The sequence below is a fragment of the Aquarana catesbeiana genome, linkage group LG03 (genome assembly GCF_042186555.1).
Source record: "Aquarana catesbeiana isolate 2022-GZ linkage group LG03, ASM4218655v1, whole genome shotgun sequence".
Taxonomy (NCBI): domain Eukaryota; kingdom Metazoa; phylum Chordata; class Amphibia; order Anura; family Ranidae; genus Aquarana; species Aquarana catesbeiana.
The window spans coordinates 509,843,759-509,862,803 of NC_133326.1; the positions used below are offsets into that span (position 1 = coordinate 509,843,759).

General features: G+C 42.4%; 1 protein-coding gene across 4 annotated transcripts in view; it reads left to right on the top strand.

Annotated features, from left to right (window-relative positions):
- The first annotated feature begins 205 nt into the window (after positions 1–205).
- Positions 206–19,045, top strand: part of GRIA1 (glutamate ionotropic receptor AMPA type subunit 1) — a 462,487-nt gene continuing 443,647 nt past the window's right edge. For all 4 annotated transcript variants that reach the window (XM_073621138.1, XM_073621139.1, XM_073621140.1 and 1 more), the window contains exon 1: positions 206–897. In XM_073621138.1, coding sequence (XP_073477239.1) covers positions 807–897 — 91 coding nt within the window. In that variant the 5' untranslated portion in view covers positions 206–806. The remainder of the gene's footprint in view (positions 898–19,045) is intronic.

Below are 19,045 nucleotides of genomic sequence, written 5' to 3' on the forward strand. Positions count from 1 at the left end.
TCTGCCATCAACATCTCCGACTTTGAGTTCTCAGTGATGAAAAATGTTGTATCGAGGAAACCAATGTATCAAGGGGGTATGTATATTTAGAAATCCAGGGTGGAAAAAGCTCAGGTAGGCTAGACCATACACTTTTATATAGGGAGGGAATATTATGTGACACCATGACACCAAAGGGAGGAGGGGTGCCCATATTGTTAACACTCCAGGAGGGTGTGGGGGTGTATTAGGGACAGAAGGATGCAGAGATTACCCTCAGCTACAGTACATTGGCTCCTATCAGAAGGATGGAGAGAGGGGCTGGGGAATGTGAGGCAGTTGCTTGGCTACAGTAATAAAGGCACATTAGCATGATGGAGTGTAGAGAGACAGAGAGAGTGTAATGTATGTTCTAGTGTGTGTCTGGGTGAATGAGGAGGACCCTCTCTCTTTCTCTCACTGTTCAGTTAATCCTTCTGTCAGTTGATGTTAAGGCAGCATTTTAAGCACTGGATGGAGAAAGGAAGAGGCACAGATTAGCAAGGGAAGCGCAGAATCACTGGGAAGACCTGGAACAGAGAGCAAAGCTTGTTTTCAGCACCAAGGAGAGAGACACCAAAAAAAAAAAAACACATAACAGCATCAACAGCTATTCCTGTGTGCTTGCTGCATCCACAGCTCGGAGCCTCAGTACAGCTTGGAAGGCCAGGAGGGTGCTCATTCAGAGACTTCGAGAGGAGCTTTCCATCCTCCAGACAAGCAGCAACAAAGAATCTTTGCTTGGGAAGTAGGGCTCATCTTTCTTCTCCGCCAATGCAAAAGGAAATATGCAGTACATTTTTGCCTTCTTCTGCACCAGCTTTATAGGGGCAGTGCTTGGGGTCAATTTCCCCAATTTTCCAAACATTATTCAGATCGGTAAGTACCTGAAGCCTGTTGTTTTTTTTTTGTTTTTTTTATTGAGGGGAAAGGGGAGCGACTTTCGCAGCTAAAGGGTTGCTGGCTTATAATGCTCCATGATATGGGTTTAAAGGGGTTCCTTGGAAATTGTGAAGGGCCACAGGCACTAGGAGATATTACAAATGTGAGTTGCTTGGGGTCAATTGCCCTATTTTCCAAACATTACTCAGATTGGTAAGTACCTTAAGTATTTTTTATTTATTCATGAGGGGGAGGGGGAGCAATTTTGGCAGCCAAAGGGTTACTAGCTGATAATGCTTCATGTCACAGGTTTAAAGGGGTTCCTTGAAAATTGAGAAGAACCACAGGCACCTTTTACAAATGTGAGATGATGGCTCAAAGACTGTCATGCATTGTGTCTGGGGTGATGCACTCCTTCCAGCATGTTACAAAGTTTCAGTGACCTAGGCCAGTGTGGCAACATGTGGCTCTCCAGTTGGAGTGGAACTACAAGAATTAGCCTGCTCTACCTGCTGGGACATGCAGTTCCACCCCAGTTGCTTAGCTGCTCCTTAAAGCATTAACGCAGTGCTGAAAGCAACCATATTGTACACAGTGCAGTAACCCATAGCAACCAATGGGGTTTTAGTTGACTGCAGTAACATCGGTGAAGGGGAATTTCTGATTGGTGGGGAATTTCTGATTGGTGGGTATTTTCACTTTGCACACCATTATTGTTCTTTGCTCTGCGTGGTGGAGTAAACCCAAATGTCTCAGTTATCAGCAATCGGTTCCTTTTCTGTTTATCCTAATCTGTCAACATCTCATACCTTTACTCCCCTCCCTTCACAGAGCACATTCCTACCTGACTCCACTCCGCTCTGTGCAAGTCCATCCATTCTCCCCTGAACCTTTAAATTCTATTACATTCGAATAAAGCATTATTATTGTGGAATTTCAAGCTCCTTAATCAACGACTCTCTTCCTCCCACCCCCACTTGCCATGCATCATTAACCCATTAGATGCTGAGGTTGGGGAGGCGTTAGCTGTTCCAGGCTTGGCGATGCTGAGCAGCTGTAGATCCTTGTCTATAGGGTCACTCATTCACCACCATTATATAAGGATAGGTGGAAGTGACAGCCTTTGTTCTCATTTATCAGTTCCCTTTTGATATCCCTGGGAGACATTGACCTGTATCTAGTGAAAGAGGAGAATTAATTGAATGTACACAGATGTGATCTATACCTCTAGCCAAGATGTGCCTGTGTGACATTTGCTGAGATAGGAGCACAAATATGTGCAATCTTTTCATGCTGTAAATGTTACAGTATAGATCTGTGCTGCATGGGGAATGAAACATGCTCACATATGTGTCTGCTTTAATAATTGATACACATTAGTATATGTATTTGTATACGTATGCATACATCAATGCTTTTGTGTATATGAGCAAATCAATATCACATATTATCACTTACATGTATTATTACCTATGTACATTATTACCTAATATTACTTAGGAACATTGCTGTATGCTGTGGAGTCATGTATTAAGCGTACAACGGTATCTTCTTCATACTAATCCTTTTGCGTAATATTTTGTATGCACTAAGACTTAATAGGAAAATAATACTTCTCTTATGTTACTAACACCACTATCCACATTTATTATGAAGGGCCCCTTTACAGTGTTACATGTTAACTCATTATTGTGCCAAAAGGCCTAGACAAATTTCATTGTAGCCATTACGAGATGTTTGTCTCAGTGAAAAATGCAGTTTTCTATCCTAACAAGTTGGAGTTCCTGGTTTTCCATAACGGAATTGCTTGTATTTAAATTTTGCTATTGGTTTGGATAATGTGTTTTCATTATCAGTTGTTAGACCTGGTGTCTCATGGTCAGCTTTCTGTCAATGTAGGGGACTACCTACGATCCATGTACGTTGCATTTAAACAATTGCATGGGAACTGAGTGCGCCACGTTGGCAGTTAAGCAAATTGTTGCTTCTGTGCATCCTGTCCTGTATTTGGAACCCAATTCCAACAGTTTTCAGTACTGAAAAAGGTACAATATACTTTATCTTGTTTATCATTCAAATAAATACATTTAAATTGAAACTGTGACTATGTCTCAAACAATATCTACGTCACATATTTTTTTTTTAATTTATGTTGTCATTGCCAAGTATCCTGTAACAGGAAGCCATAAGAAGTCAGTTTGTTGCTGTTCAGTGCCTGAAAACCAGAGATAATTATTCAAAATGGCAGCACTCCGAGTGAATTTTATATTATAGGGTCACTTAAAATTGGACACAGAGATATTTTATCAGAAATATGTTATTTTATCCAGTTAGGGAACTGCAGATTTTTTCCTAGATGGACTGCATTACATTTTAATTTTTAAGAATTTAAAAGATATGATATATTTGTCTATTAAATTGTATGCATATACTGTATATATATATATATATATATATATATATATGAATTTTCATTATGTTTGCCATCTCACATAACTATATTCAGTTTTCTTAAGCAAATCATTTTTTTGCAAATCTGTTGCAATTTTTTTTACCTGGAGATCTTGCCAGTAATAGCACTTCCTGTTTATAGCTGACAACGCTAAGCCATGACCTCTCAATTAGTAAGCAGCGTGGAGAACCTGCACACTTGCACAGCAAGCTCCTTCAGCTTGCTGTTGGCTTTTCCATTGGGTCTATCAGATAGGCAATATTGACTCACCAGGAGTTAAATTGTGAGAGTAAAAAACAATCTTACACTTTGGGTTGGAGGGGGAGTAGAATAACCCCCTTTATTTAAGATGTCGTATTTATTTTTCCAAGGTGGTAGAGCAATGGTGAAAAGTATTATTGCTTTATTTTTTGCTGGAATTTTTGTTCTCGTATTAGCCACACTGCAGTCCTCCAGCTTTCTCTATCCTCTGCCAGTCACACTGCATCAAGCTCATTGTCTACGCTGGCTTCCCATCTTAAGGGGTTTTTCTTTCCAGCCACCTGTGAGCGATATCTGAGCATAGCTCTGGGAAAGCAAATTTCCCTTTTTGCCAGCACCTTACGGGAAGTCCCTAGGTAATCCTTTTAGGATTTAACGGACTGCTTCTGGTAGGAAAGCCAGATACGGGTTTATTATTGAAGGATGTGCAAAGTGCAGTAACACATAACAGCCAATCAAAATTAACCTTGCCCTCATCCAACTACAGAACATTGATTGTTTTGAACATTTTCTTTGCTGTTGGCCCTACCCTTCTTCCATGAGCCCAATAGCACTGAAAAATATAAATATACCTAAAGACATACACAAGTAAAGAGATAAATCTTTTCTTTTTCGCCATTCTTTAAAACTTTTTATTTTTATTTATTGGATTCCCAGCATCTGTGTTTATTCAGTAATGCAAAAGTAGTATGCAGAAAATGACAGCAGCCAATCGGCAATCTTATTTTGTTTATCTGAGAAAGAAGGCGTTTTGCACATCATCATTGGTCCTTGCATGTCTTCAATAAATAATCCAGAGAGTAGCTTTTCATATCTACCTTCGTATTAGCTATTTCAGTAATGGAGCATGGAGATGTAAGCTGATATGCAAATTCCAGCTACTGGTAGTAACTGAGTTTTTACTGAAATCAGATTACTGAAGGATGACCTCTGATTGGACGCTGTGACTTCCGAATTTTCCCAGTAGGCAGTTGCTAAAAAAGAATCACAAAGTAAGCAGAAGGAATATACAATCAATAAGCCTGAAAGCAAAAAAAGACAATTTTTAGTTATGGTATCTGTTTTCTAAAATCTAAAATGGTTAAGACTTTTTAAACAGTTTTTATTTTTTTGGTCAATAAAAAATAATTTTAAGTCATAGCCAACAAATGCTATGTTGCAAAATTAACTTACATTTCCTTACAATTCATCAGTATACAATGCGTCATTAAATTGTCAGTGTTGCTCTTTTAGTATGATATTTGTGATGGGAACAAAAGTACCCTTGTCATTGTTATTATTTTACAATAAATGACTATGGCTTTCAGCAATAGCTCGGAAACCAGCTTTCAAAAAGGAGATGTATTATTCATATTTGACAAGATGTGGGGAATTGACTGTTCTCTCACTATTGAGGAATTACATCTTAAAGCAAGTTGGGAGTTGTAGTTACTTAGAGGGTGCTGGGTTGATAAAAGTATGTTCATTCTCCAGGCTTATCTGTAATGTTCAGATTCACACGGATATAGTTTACAGTCAATGCAACCATGGCAAGCTTATGTTGCATCTCTTTACAAAAACTGTAAGTACAGAAAAATACCTTTTGATCCCGCCAGAAATCCAATGAGCTCATAATTTCCCATTTGAGTTAAAAACTCTGCCCCTGAAATCCAAAAGCCCTACTCCAGAAAAGTTATGAACCCACCTCCCTCTAACTCATACCACAAGGATTTTTATTTTTCTTACCTGGGGAGGCCAGGTATACTCAATCCAGGTCCCTCGACAACACAATTTCCAGATGTGAGGGACCGAATGCTACAAATGTGCCTGACACAGCCCCCTACGCATTCTGCTGTTATTCTTCTTCTGGATACCAAGGGATCCTTATGTTATGGAGAAGAGGAAAGGGAGATGTTGAGTTCTGTAGTCCAGCATAGGGCAATTGTATAGGAAGGATGTCAGTGATGTAATCTCAAAGCAGTTTTAATGCACCCTAAGTGCACTTCTATCAATGCACACTCTGTAATGCAATATCATGCTGGGGTTTAGGGGCATACTATGGGAGTCACGTCACCAACACTAAAGTGTTCCATTCTTGAACATGCACACAAATTTTAAATGTTAAGTGCTTGGGAAAACACATAGGTCTGAACAAGCCTTAAAGGGTTGATACACCTTGTGTAACCCTATTATACTGCCTGCCTGACTTATGCCCCATACACACGGTCGGACTTTGTTCGGACATTCCGACAACAAAATCCTAGGATTTTTTCCGACAGATGTTGGCTCAAACTTGTCTTGCATACACACGGTCACACAAAGTTGTCGGAAAATCCGATCGTTCTGAACGCGGTGACGTAAAACACGTACGTCAGGACTATAAATGGGGCAGTGGCCAATAGCTTTCATCTCTTTATTTATTCTAAACATGCGTGGCACTTTGTCCGTCGGATTTGTGTACACACGATCGGAATTTCCGACAACGGATTTTGTTGTCGGAAAATATGATGGAAAATGTGTGATGGAGCCTACACACGGTCGGAATTTCCGACAACAAGGTCCTATCACGCATTTTCCGTCGGAAAATCCGACCGTGTGTACGGGGCATTATACTTCTCTACCCCTTGAATTATTTAAGTGACTTTCAGGCAGCGTTTATCCATTAATCTAGACCTTCCCTCACTTCAAAAATTGCTGGGGTGGTGAATGACCCAATACGTTCATAAGAGTGAGCGATTGCCACCAGTACCATTACCCTACAAATGGATATTAGTGTTCTGAATAATTCCAGCAGTCAGCTCACTCTTCTTCCCTTTTCCACCGTCAGTTTAGCTTGATTCTGTGTGTAAAAGAAACGTGTTGATAAGACGCATTATCGAGCTTGGCTTTGGTGGAGAAAGTAATTTGTGTTTCCAGTGTAGAAGCATGTCCGCAGTAGAGGAGACATACAGATGCCCTGTGGCATACTGCCTCATGCATTATTTCATGTTTCCAGTCAACGATTGGGAAAGAAAATCACTCGCTTTTTTTCTGTTGCTAGTGAAAAATATTGTTTCGGAATCTGACAGTAAGGCATTTCCTGAATTGTATGTTGATTTTTTTTTTTTTCATTTTCCTGGATTGTGTTAATTTTTTTGTGAATATATAAATAGGTAATGATGTACACATTTATTCTAGGGCTACTTTGAGTAAAAGCTAATTATCTAACCAGTGTAAAGCTAAATTATGAGATAAAAATGGGACACCAGAAGAAACCCCTCAGAAATATTGGAGGAACACCCAATATGACAAGTTGGAACTGGGCCCAGGACCTCAGAGTCAGTGCTGCAAAGCACTACATGGATTATGTGCCTGATAGATAGTAAAATTAGATAGATAGATCTGCTGGGGTCCTACGTCATACAGGATGCTAGATAGTCTGGGCCATTTTCCTACCCTGTGCTATAAAAGGTACTGTCACTGAGGGCAATGGGCAGCAAATGGATGAAAAGTACACCACTATGGCTTCCATTTGACCCTCTCGGGACTATGTATGGTACCACATTACATGCATGATTTCATCAATGATGATGGTGGAGAAGGGACTTCATCTCACTGTGTTGCTTTGTTCTTAGTGGTTAGGACATTGCTTTCCTGGGTAACACTAGTGGAGAGCGCATTGTGCGAACTGTCCAGCCTAATGACTTAAAAAGATTAAATGTGTAAAGCAAACACCGGTTATCCTAAATTATTTAAATTAAGGCTGACTTTCAACCTTATCTATGATCACATAATGTGTAGCTACAGTATATGTAAAACTTTTTTTTTGTTTTGGATAGAGTGGAGAAATATTAGCACTGTTTGGATTCCCCCACAGTTGTGCAAGCACAGAACACAGTCTGACCTGGATGAGTGGCATGAGTTACCATGGTGCGGATGGGCTGGCTGCCAGCACCATAACAACTAATGATGTTCTAGGGCAGGATGCATGGCATCACTTATTGCTTTGGTGTTGGTGGCTAGATCATTTACACCAAGGCTACACATGGTGTTAATCTAGGGCAGCCTGTATGTAGGACTACCCCCAGCATTCAGGATAAGACAGAAGTCTGCCTCTTTTGGACCTCATTTACCGCCTGCCTTTTGCTGTGCTGCTGGAGCCACAAGGTAGGGTTCTGATAAGAAGAGTGGACTGTGTGGTTGAGGGACTCTTTGATTTGGAACTCTGTGATTGGAGGTTCTATGATAGGGTTGACTGAGCGATTGAGGGCTCTTTGATGGGGGGCTGTGTGATTAGTAGGGGGGGTTTCTATGATGGGATGATGGGGGAACTTCATGATTGGAGGGCCCTGTAATAGGGGGACTCTGATGTGATGAGAGAAGTCTTTGACTGGGGGACTCTTTGGAGATGAGGGGCTCAAATGTGTAGTGGGGGCCTCTAATTTATAGGGGGCTCACTCTGATATAATTGGGAGACCTCTGATGTTATGGGGGAACATCTGATGTGAAGTTAATTTCATCAAGGCAGCTGGCGCAGGCTCAGGTTTCCCATTGATAAGTAACATTTATGTTTTTTACATTTTAGACTGGGCTGCCTCAAGATTTTTCATACTTTGAAGGGTGTTAGAACTGAGCAAGTAAAGAAAGTCATACGCTTCGGCGGGCATACACATGTATACAATATACATGTGTGTGTGTATGTATTTATTTATATATATGTTTAATAAATAAAATTGTTACATATCTGAGTTCAGATCCCCCACTTACATCAGGGTCCCCAGAGCCCCCCTCAGTGCATCAGGGTCCCCAGAGAGCCTCCCCTTACATTAGGGTCCCCAGAGAGCCTCCCCTTACATCAGAGTCCCCAGAGAGCCCCCCTTACATCAAGATCCCTGGAGAGCCCAACCCTTACATCAGGGTCCCTGGAGAGCCTCCCCTTACATAAGGGTCCCCAGAGAACCCCCCTTACATCAGGGTTCCCAGACTGCCCGTCCTTTTATCAGGGTCCCCAAAGAGCCTCCCCCTTACATCAGGGTCCCCAGAGCCCCCTCATTACATCAGGGTCCCCAGAGAGCCCCTTCCTTATATCAGGGTCCCAAGAGAGCCCCCCCTCCTTATATCAGGGTCTCCAGAGAGCCCACTCCTTACATCAGAGTCCCCAGAGAGCCCCCTCTTACATCAGGGTCCCCAGAGAGCCCCCCTTACATCAGGGTCTCCAGAGAGCCCCCTCCTTACATTAGGGTCCCCAGAGAGCACCCCCTTACATCAGGGTCCCCAGAGAGCCTCCCCTTACATGAGGGTCACCAAAGAGCCCCCCCATATATCAGGGTCCCCAGAGAGCCCCCCATATATCAGGGTCCCCAGAGAGCCCCCCTTACATCAGGGTCTCCAGAGAGCCCCCTCCTTACATCAGGGTCACCAGAGAGCCCCCCATATATCAGGGTCCCCAGAGAGCCCCCCTTACATCAGGGTCCCCAAAGGGCTCCCCCTTACATTAGGGTCCCCAGACAGCCACCCCCCCTTCCAGAGGTTCCTGTGTATCTGGCTGGTCTCCACTGAATGTGCACCTCCAACCCCCAGCACAGAAGAAGGTGGGAGGGGGCGATTGGCAGCTCTATGGTGCCTGTGGACCACGCAATCTCCCTGGGGCTTGTAGTTCTCCTCCCGAGTGTATATAGTGGAGAGGGGAGGGGCCTCTGACCCGGGCAGCTATCAGCAACTGTGTACAAGCAGAGAGTTGACTCACTTGTACACTGAAGAGTGAAACTGATAGCTGCCTAGGTCAGAGGCCCCTCCCCTTTCCACTGTATACACTCGGGAGGAGAACTACTAGCCCCGCGGGCACCATAGAGCTGCCGATCGCTGCCTCCCACTCCCCCCACTGCAAGCCCAAACTGAAAAACAGAGGTGCAGGGGGAGATGCCGTGTCTTGTTGCCCCCCACAGCAGCAGAACGGCAGGGCCCAGTTGCAAGTGCAACTGCTGCGACCCTGAAAGGTCTGCCACTGCTCAGAAGTATAAATGCTTTGTTTAAATTAAGTAAGGGATACTAGAACAGGGTGGCAATCAGATGCAAAGTCAGTGAGGAGGGTGATGCAAGAGGGACCTTAACCTTTCTCTATTTCTGCTTCTGGTGGTCTGAAAAGAGCAGTGAGGGAGTGCGAGGAAGGTAAATTAATGTAGGCAGTTGGTAGGGTCGGCATAACAGTAACCAGTAGCAGTTTGCTACATATGACCAAAGCACAGATTTGCTGTAACAAAGACTGAGGTCTACTTTTAGCTAAAGAAATGTACAGGATAGGGAACAAATGTGGAGTTTGGTGATCCACAGCATCTTAAAGATAGATACATATCTTTAAGATGAAGATCTGTTAATTCTCTGGTCAACTAGAATAATCAAGACAGATTATCTAGTCTTGCTAGTTTATCTTTGGCCTCAGAGCAGTAGGAAAACTAGAAGTTTGTCTACTCATAAGTCTTTGGAATTCCTTGCTTGGGTTTATCACTCAAGCTTTAACACATGATGAACATTTGTAATTTGCAAAAGAACAAAAGAGCAGTAAAAATGGTTCATTGAATATTTGCAAATAGCTATGTTTAATGGCATTTGTATCTTTCATTAGTTTGTAGATATTTCCACTGTGTTCTTTTAGGGAACCATGCTTCTTTCTCATCAATGGGGTTCACTTTAAAGCCAGCCATAGATGGATCAAAATTCAGTTGGTTCATAAGAAATCAGCCACATTTCAATCTTTGTATGAGCAAGCTGGTTCTACTGATTCAGTACAACCAGCCTGTGTTTTTCTTCTTTTTCGTATAATTACTGCCAGTGGCTGTAGCTGCAAGCAGTGATCATTGTATTCTGACAGCTGGGAAACCTCCCACTGTCAGAATACAACAGCACAGCAGAAGGGATTCCCACATCAACATTGACTGTGTTAATGGGGGAATCAAGCCATTTTCTTTCCTTCAACCTGTGGTTGAAGGAAATAAAATTGCATAATGTATGGCCTGCTTTAGGCTTCTGACTGGCACCACAGCTGTATTGTTTTTCCTATGTAATCATGCAGGTGGGAAGCGCCCCCCCCCACCACCACCACCCCATTAGATCTGCATGTGTGACCCTTGAGATGTGCTGCATAGCTGCCGATAATCTGAAGATGTGAATACAAAATTGTTCTTCCATGTTCACTTTTTTCAGCTTAGAAAAACCTACTGAATGCAGATCCACAAAAAGAAGTATTAACTGTAACTTGTGAGGAAATTCTGTCAGGATTCTAGAAGTAGTTAGTGTAGGGGTAGGGGTAGGGGAGAAGGGTGACACAAGACAACTGGTCTAGCATGTAGGAAATATAGGTTCAACCCTGTTCAGTAAGGCAGCAAAAAAAAACAATGATGATATTAAAAAAGGGAGATTCAATTAACAGGGATATGATTTCCTCAAATGTGGTCCATATAGTAAACTCTGTGGAATGTTGCGAACTTTAAGGTCAACTCAATAGATTGCTTCAATAAAGTACTGCATATGTTACTAAATGCAAAAAATATAATGGCTATTAACATACTAAAAAAATATCTTTGTAGAATATTGCTTTAAGGAGTACGTGATTGTCTTTAGCGATCGGGCAGGATGTGTTTTCCATGTTGGGCCACACTTTTTTGTCTTCTTCTGGGTCAGCTGTGTGTTTAGGGTTCAAAGGCTGCCAAGTTTTGTTTTTATTTTATTTTTTGAGGGGGGTTGAGTTTGACAAAGATCTGTCTTTTCGAACATAACACTATATGGCCAAACATTTGTAGACACCGGGCCATCACATTGCTAAATGAGCTTGTTGGACATCCCATCCCAAAACCATGGACATAACAGCCCTCACTCTCCTGGAAAGGCTTTCCATAAGATTTTTCAGTTTAACTGTGGGAATTTTTTATTTAATCAACCAAAATAGCACGAGGTCAAGTATTGATATTGAACAAGAAGACCTATCCTGCAACAAGCGATCCAATTCATCTCAAAGATGTTCAATAGAGTTGAGGTCAGAGCTCTGGACAGGCCACTAAAGCTCTACACCATACTCATCAAACAATGTCTTTTTGAAGCTGGCTTTGTGCACAGGGACACAGTCATGCTAAAACAGGAAAGGGCCTTCTCTAAACTGTTGTCACAAGGCTGGAAGTGCACAATTGTCTTAAGTGTCTTTGTATGCTTGAGCATTAACAGAACCTTTCACTGAAAACACATAAACGTAATCATTTGGAGGGATGTCCACATACTTTTGGTCATATATGTAGGTGTGATGGTCAGGTGTCCACAAGTTAGGCTATATAGAGTATGTAACTACATGATACACTTTTTTTTTTTAACAAATTAGGAGTGTTTTATTGAGAAACAAAACATTACTGGAGAGATAGTCTCGTAAATAAGATACAGTGCCATACATAACAGACAAGTAATAATAAGACAGTAAGACCAGGGCTTTTTTTCTCGGAGAACAGGTGCAGGAACTCCCCCCATCTGAGTCACCCCTTGTCTCTGCCCCCTACCCACCCCTGAACACCGTCCCTTGATTCCACCCCCTACCCACCTACCAGTACTGCCCCTTTTAGAGAATACAGAGCCAAGTATCATTTCGTGGTGCTAAATCATTTGTATGGAACATGGTAAAGATAAAAAGAAACGCAGTAAAATAGATCCCCTGCAGCCAGCAACAATAGAATCCCAACAATAGATCCCCACACAACAATCAACTTCCCCAGCAACAATGGACTCCACCCAACGACAATAGACTCCCCCAGCAACAATGGACTCCACCCCAACAACAATAGATTCCCTGCAGCAACAGTGAACCACCCACAACAAACTATCACACCCAGTAACAAAATATCCACCAAAGCAACATTAGACCCCCCCCCCCCCGCCAGCAGCAAAAACATATCTCCTAGCAGCCAGCAACATAAGACCCCCCAGCAACAATAGATCCCCCATCAGCAACAATAGACCCTCACACAAAATCAGATCCCCACCAGTGACAATAGATCCCCCAGCAGACAACATCAATAGACCCTCCAGCACACCCTACACCCCATGCTATTACATAGATTCAGTGCTGGAGGTTCCCCCGCGTTCCTGCTGAAAAAAAGCGCTGAGTAAGACCCAATCATACAATGCAATGGAATATATTCCACATACACTAACATACAGAACAATGAGTCTCAGCACTAGCGTATTAGCGTATGAGACACAGAAGAACGCCTGTTACCAAAAACAAAAGTGACGGTCGAGGCAGGCAAGAAGAGAGCAACAAAGGAAAGATGAGTGGGTGAATAGGAAGGAATGAGGGTAAAAGAGAAAGGAGGGATAAAAGGGCTAGGGTGAGAGATGGGAATAGTTAAACGCATCTTAGCCCGAGGTCCAAGGTGACCAAACATTATCATATTTCCAGGGACTGCCTTGATTGATATAAGTACGTTTATGTATAGGCAAGGCAGTATCCACCATTGCTTCCCAGGAGGACACCACTGGGGGGTTGAAGAGGTCCACTTAAGGAGGATTTATTTTTTTGTATAATATAATAGATAGGAAATTAGCAATTTGGTATGATTAGAATGCTGCTCGTCCTCATGATCCCCAGAGGAGCCAACTCCGGGGAAGCTGGAAGGGACATCTGCAATGTTAGGTTAATTAGTTCAAAAACATCCGTCAGTCCCAAAACATGTACAGGTAGGATCCTAGGTGAACAAGATACCGAGGACACTTTGGATCACGTGTCGAGTACATCTTATGGAGCCTCACAGGGGTGTAATACACCCTATGCAAAAACTTGACTTGGATCAATATGTCCCTGGATGAAATCACCAGTCTAGGACCACCCTCCAAACAATCTTACCAGCTCTCTCTATCCACGGAAGGGATCATCTCTCCAATATGATACAGTTTGATTAAAACTACATCGTGAGGCTGACCTTCAATCAATGTCGTTTCACTTGATTGTTGACACCATTGAGGGTGCAGCCAATATTGGATTCATGAAAATTGATTTCTGATTGGTTGATTTGAGCGGCTAAACTTTGCACAGTGCTTCTTGCTATACTCAATACGTCTGTGTCTATTTTGTAAGAGGCATCAACATTGGCATTCTGTTGTTTGGCCAGAATATGGCTTCTTGGAAACGGAGAAAATTGATGAATTATTGATTATGGTGAATGTTTTCTGTGAATTCAATTGATCTTAACATTCATCATATGAGTGAGCGCTACATGACAGACGCCAGAGGGAACGCTTTAATGTGCGGATATATTGCATTTAATCACTGTGTAACGTGAGCATCCCAGTAAAGCAGACTGAACGGGGGAGAGACATCCTTCTTTCGTGTCACTGCAATAAGCACTGACATAATTCTTTATATGTTTCATATGGGCAAGTGTGGCTGGGGAAGGGCAAAATATATTGTTCAGAATCTGTTCTTACTCTTACCACCAGAGAATTGTATAAAACCTTAAAAGACTGAGTTTGAAGATATTAAATGACAAAACTGACAAATGAATGCACATGCACATATAGATGCACAAAGATTTTATTTTTAAGGGCACATTCACACTTACGTGCTGCGATAACACACAATAAAACGCATGTTTTACAATGAGTTACCACAATGCACAGCAATGCTCATACAGCCTTGAAAACGTATTCATACCCCTTGAAATTTTCCACATTTTGTCATGTTACAACCAAAAACCTAAATGTATTTTATTGGAATTTTATGTGATAGACCAACATAAAGTGACACATAATTGTGAAGTGGAAGGAAAATGATAAATGTTTTTCAAATTTTTTTTTACAAATAAATATCTGAAAAGTGTGGTGAGCATTTGTATTCAGCCCCCTTTATTGTGATACCCCTAACTAAAATTTAGTGGAACCAATTGCCTTCAGAAGTCTCCTAATTAGTAAATAGAGTCCACCTGTGTGTAATTTAATCTCAGTATAAATACAGCTGTTCTGTGAAGCCCTCAGAGGTTTGTTAGAGAACCTTAGTGAACAAACAGCATCATGAAGGCCAAAGATCACACCAGACAGGTCAGGGATAAAGCTGTGGAGACGTTTAACCACTAGACATCCGCGCTATGGCCGAATGACGGCCACAGCGTGGACCTGCATTCCCGGGAGGCCGTCATATGACGGCCTCCCCTGTGCACGCTCCCTGCGCGCGCCCTACAGGGCGCGCGCCGGGTGCGCTGTGATCGCTGAGTCACCGAGACTCGGCTGATCACCGATCCGAGTAAGGGGCCGGTCCTGGCCCCTTACCATGTGATCAGCTGTCAGCCAATGACAGCTGATCACATGATGTAAACAAAAGATCGGTAATCGTTCTTTTTTTACTCGCGCTGACAGCGCGAGTAGAAAAAAAAAAGCCGATCACTGGCTCACATGTCAGGGACATCGGGCCCGAAGTGGAAGCACAACATCTGCCTCATCAGTGCCACCTAACAGTGCCCACAGTGCCACCTAACAGTGCCCACAGTGCCACCTAACAGTGCCCACAAGTGCCACCTATCAATGCCAACAAGTGCCACCTATCAATGCCACAAGTGTCACCTACCAATGTCCACCTGTAGTGCCAATCAGTGCCACCTGCCAGTGCTGCCCATCACTGCCACCCATCAGTGCCCATCACTGCCACCCATCAGTGCCCATCACTGCCATCCATCAGTGCCCATCACTGCCGCCTATCAGTGCCCATCACTGCTGCCTCATCAGCGTACATCAATGAAGGAGAAAAATTACCCGTTTTAAATTTTTTATAACAAAATATAAAAAAATTAAAAATGTTTTTTTTTTAAATTCAGATTTTTACATTTTTTTAACAAAAAGTAAAAACCGCAGAGGTGATCAAATACCACCAAAAGAAAGCTCTATTTGTGGTGAAAAAAATGATAAAAATTTCATTTGGGTACAGTGTTGTATGACCGCGCAATTGTCATTCAAAGTGCATCAGCGCTGAAAGCTGAAAATTGGTCTGGATAGGAGGGGGGTTTAAGTGCCCTGTAAGCAAGTAGTTAAAGCAGGGTTAGGTTATAAAAAAAATATCCAAAGCTTTGAACATCTCACGGAGCACTGTTCAATCCATCATCCGAAAATGGAAAGAGTATGGCACAACTGCAAACCTACCAAGACATGGCCGTCCACCTAAACTGACAGGCCGAGCAGGGAGAACATTAATCACAGAAGCAGCCAAGAGGCCCCATGGTAACTCTGGAGGAGCTGCAGACATCCACAGTTCAGGTGGGAGAATCTATCCACAGGACAACTATTAGTCGTGAACTCCACAAATCTGGCCTTTATGGAAGAGTGGCAAGAAGAAAGCCATTGTTGAAAGAAAGCCATAAGATGTCCCGTTTGCAGTTTGCGAGAAGCTATGTGGGGGACACAGGAAACATGTGGAATAAGGTGCTCTGGTCAGATGAGACCAAAATTAAACTTTTTTTAAAAGCAAAATGGTATGAGCGGTGGAAAACTAACATTGCACATCACCCCAAACACACCAACCCCACGGTGAAACATGGTGGTGGCAGCATCATGTTGTGGGGATGCTTTTCTTCAGCAAGGACAGGGAAGCTGGTCAGAGTTGATGGGAAGATGGATGAGCTAAAAAAAGGGCAATCTTAGAAGAAAACTTATTAGTCTGCAAAAGACTTGAGATTGGGGTGGAGGTTCACCTTCCACAATAACTCTAAACATACAGCCAGAGCTACAATGTAATGGTTTAGATCAAAGCATATTCATGTGCCAGTCAAAGTCCAGACCTAAATCCAACTGAGAATCTGTGGCAAGACTTGAAATTTGCTGTTCACAAAAGCTCTTCATCCAATCTGACAGATCTTGAGCTATTTTCCAAAGAAGAATGGGCAAAATATCACTTTCTAGATGTGCAAAGCTGGTAGAGACATCCCCAAAAAGACTTGCAGCTGTAATTGCAGTGAAAGGGGGGTTCTATAAAGTATTGACTCGGGGGTATTGAATAAAAATGCACGCCATACTTTTCACATATTTATTTGTAAAAAAAATTGAAAACCTTTCATCATTTTCCTTCCACTTCACAATTATGTGCCACTTTGTGTTGGTCTATCACATAAAATCCCAATAAAATACATTTACGTTTTTGGTTGTAACATGACAAAATGTGGAAAATTTCAAGGGGTATGAATACTTTTTCAAGGCACTGCACCCCATTAGTGGTGCCATTAAACTTTGAAGGGTATCTTAATGCACTATTATGCCCCGTACACACGGTCGGACTTTGTTCGGACATTCCGACAACAAAATCCTAGGATTTTTTCCGACGGATGTTGGCTCAAACTTGTCTTGCATACACACGATCACACAAAGTTGTCAGAAAATCCGATCGTTCTAAACGCGGTGACGTAAAACACGTACGTCGGGACTATAAACGGGGCAGTGGCCAATAGCTTTCATCTCTTTATTTATTCTGAGGCATGCGTGGCACTTTGTCCGTCGGATTTGTGTACACACGATCGGAATTTTGTCGGAGTTGTCGGAAAATTTTATATCCTGCTCTCAAACTTTGTGTGTCGGGAAATCCGATGGAAAATGTGTGATGGAGCCTACACACGGTCGGAATTTCCGACAACAAGGTCCTGTCACACATTTTCCGTCGGAAAATCCGACCGTGTGTACAGAGCATAACAGTAGCTGGCACTGCAGCGCTCCACAACACATATGATCATATCACAGCTGCAGTTTTTGCTGGATAGAATAAAAATGTTTCCATCTAGTGAAGAATGAAACTTGACTGGTTGTTGCTGAGAACAACTCCTATTATGAGCTCACTGATTTTTTCAGTGGCCCTGTCTAGGATTAATTTTGACATCAGCCCCACAATAGCAGTTTTTTTTTTTTAATTAGCAGTATTTGTGATGCTTGGACAACACAGTCATGTAGATTACGCCATTTCATCATCTATATTAAGCTGGCCATAGACGGTTCGAATCTCGGCCAGTTCAGCAGGAACCGGCTGAGATTGATAAATCAATCCACTTGAGTACAACCAGCCTGCTGGATTTTACATGCGATTGTTGCAAGTGGCTGTTTCAGCCACTAGCCACAATCACTGTGTTCTCCTGTCAGGGGAAATTCAATGGCTCAATGGGAGGGATACCCCCACCAACACTGCCTTTGTTGATGGGGGAATCTAGTGATTTCTTTCCTGCAACACGCAGTTGCAGGAAAGGAAATCGCTTTGTCTTTGGATGGCCTTATAGATATAAATAATAAATAAAAATACACTGATATACTCTCTTCACCCCCATCCTGCTCACTGGGCAGTGACAAGCAGCATCAGACTGATGAGATAACCCCTGTGCTTACTCTGCTCTCTCCTCCTATCCGCATGTTCCTTGTCAACACATTTGCATGCAACTCACATGATTGGCTCCCAGTCCTGCCCCTCCTTCTCCCAAGCTGCTATATAGAGGATTGCAAGAGGCTGATACCAAGTTAGTTTCTTCTTCATATAAAACAGAGTATTACCCCCCACACACACACACACACACACTTATACATGTGCTCAAAAACATAAACTAAATGTATTCTCAAACATAATATATAAAAAAAAACAATTCCTGAATCCACTACAAATAATATGTGTCAAAATCATAGAAAATCAAATAGAGTATATTCAACCAACCTTCTTGAGTGGTGAGCATTCATAACATGAATAAATGGAAATAAACGTGCAAATGTGTTCACTCCACCACCATCAACTCTTGCCGACCCTCACCTTCTGTGTTGGGCCGTCAAATTATAAAGGTAAAAAAAGTCAGGATGCCTTAAACAGCCGGGGTAGGTTTCAAGGGCTGGTTCACACCACATGCAGTGCAGTTCGTTTTTTTTTTTCTGCATCAGAAATGCTTGGATAGTAGGTTATATGGTTTCCAATGGCACAGTTTACACCAATGCTGTCAGTTCCAGTGCGTTCCAGTTCCAGAAAAAAATGTAGAACATGCTGCATTTTTTCTGAACAGTACTGGGACGTGGTAAAATGCATCAAATATGCACCGGAATGCAGATACATGCACCAAAACTGCACCAGAATGCACATGTCCCCCCGTTTGGTGAAGAAAAAAAGAGGGGGGAAAAATGCACTGGAAAGCATCAAAATTGCATCAAAAACGCACCAGAAACGTGTAAAAAAGGAGCATGAAGAAATCCATACGGAATGCATCCAGACTGCGTTTCTATGGTGTGAACTGGCCCTTATGGGAGGATTTAACTTACTGCTTCAAAGTAGCCAGCTTAAGGGAACACCTTGTAATGCAATTCAAGGAAAGAAAAGGAAGAAACATAGTGGACCCTTTGCTGACACTGGGGTTGGTTTACTAAATGGAAATCCACTCTGTGCTACAAGTGCACTTAAAAGTGCAGTAGCTGTAGATCGCTGTAGATCGGAGGGGAAGCTCTGCT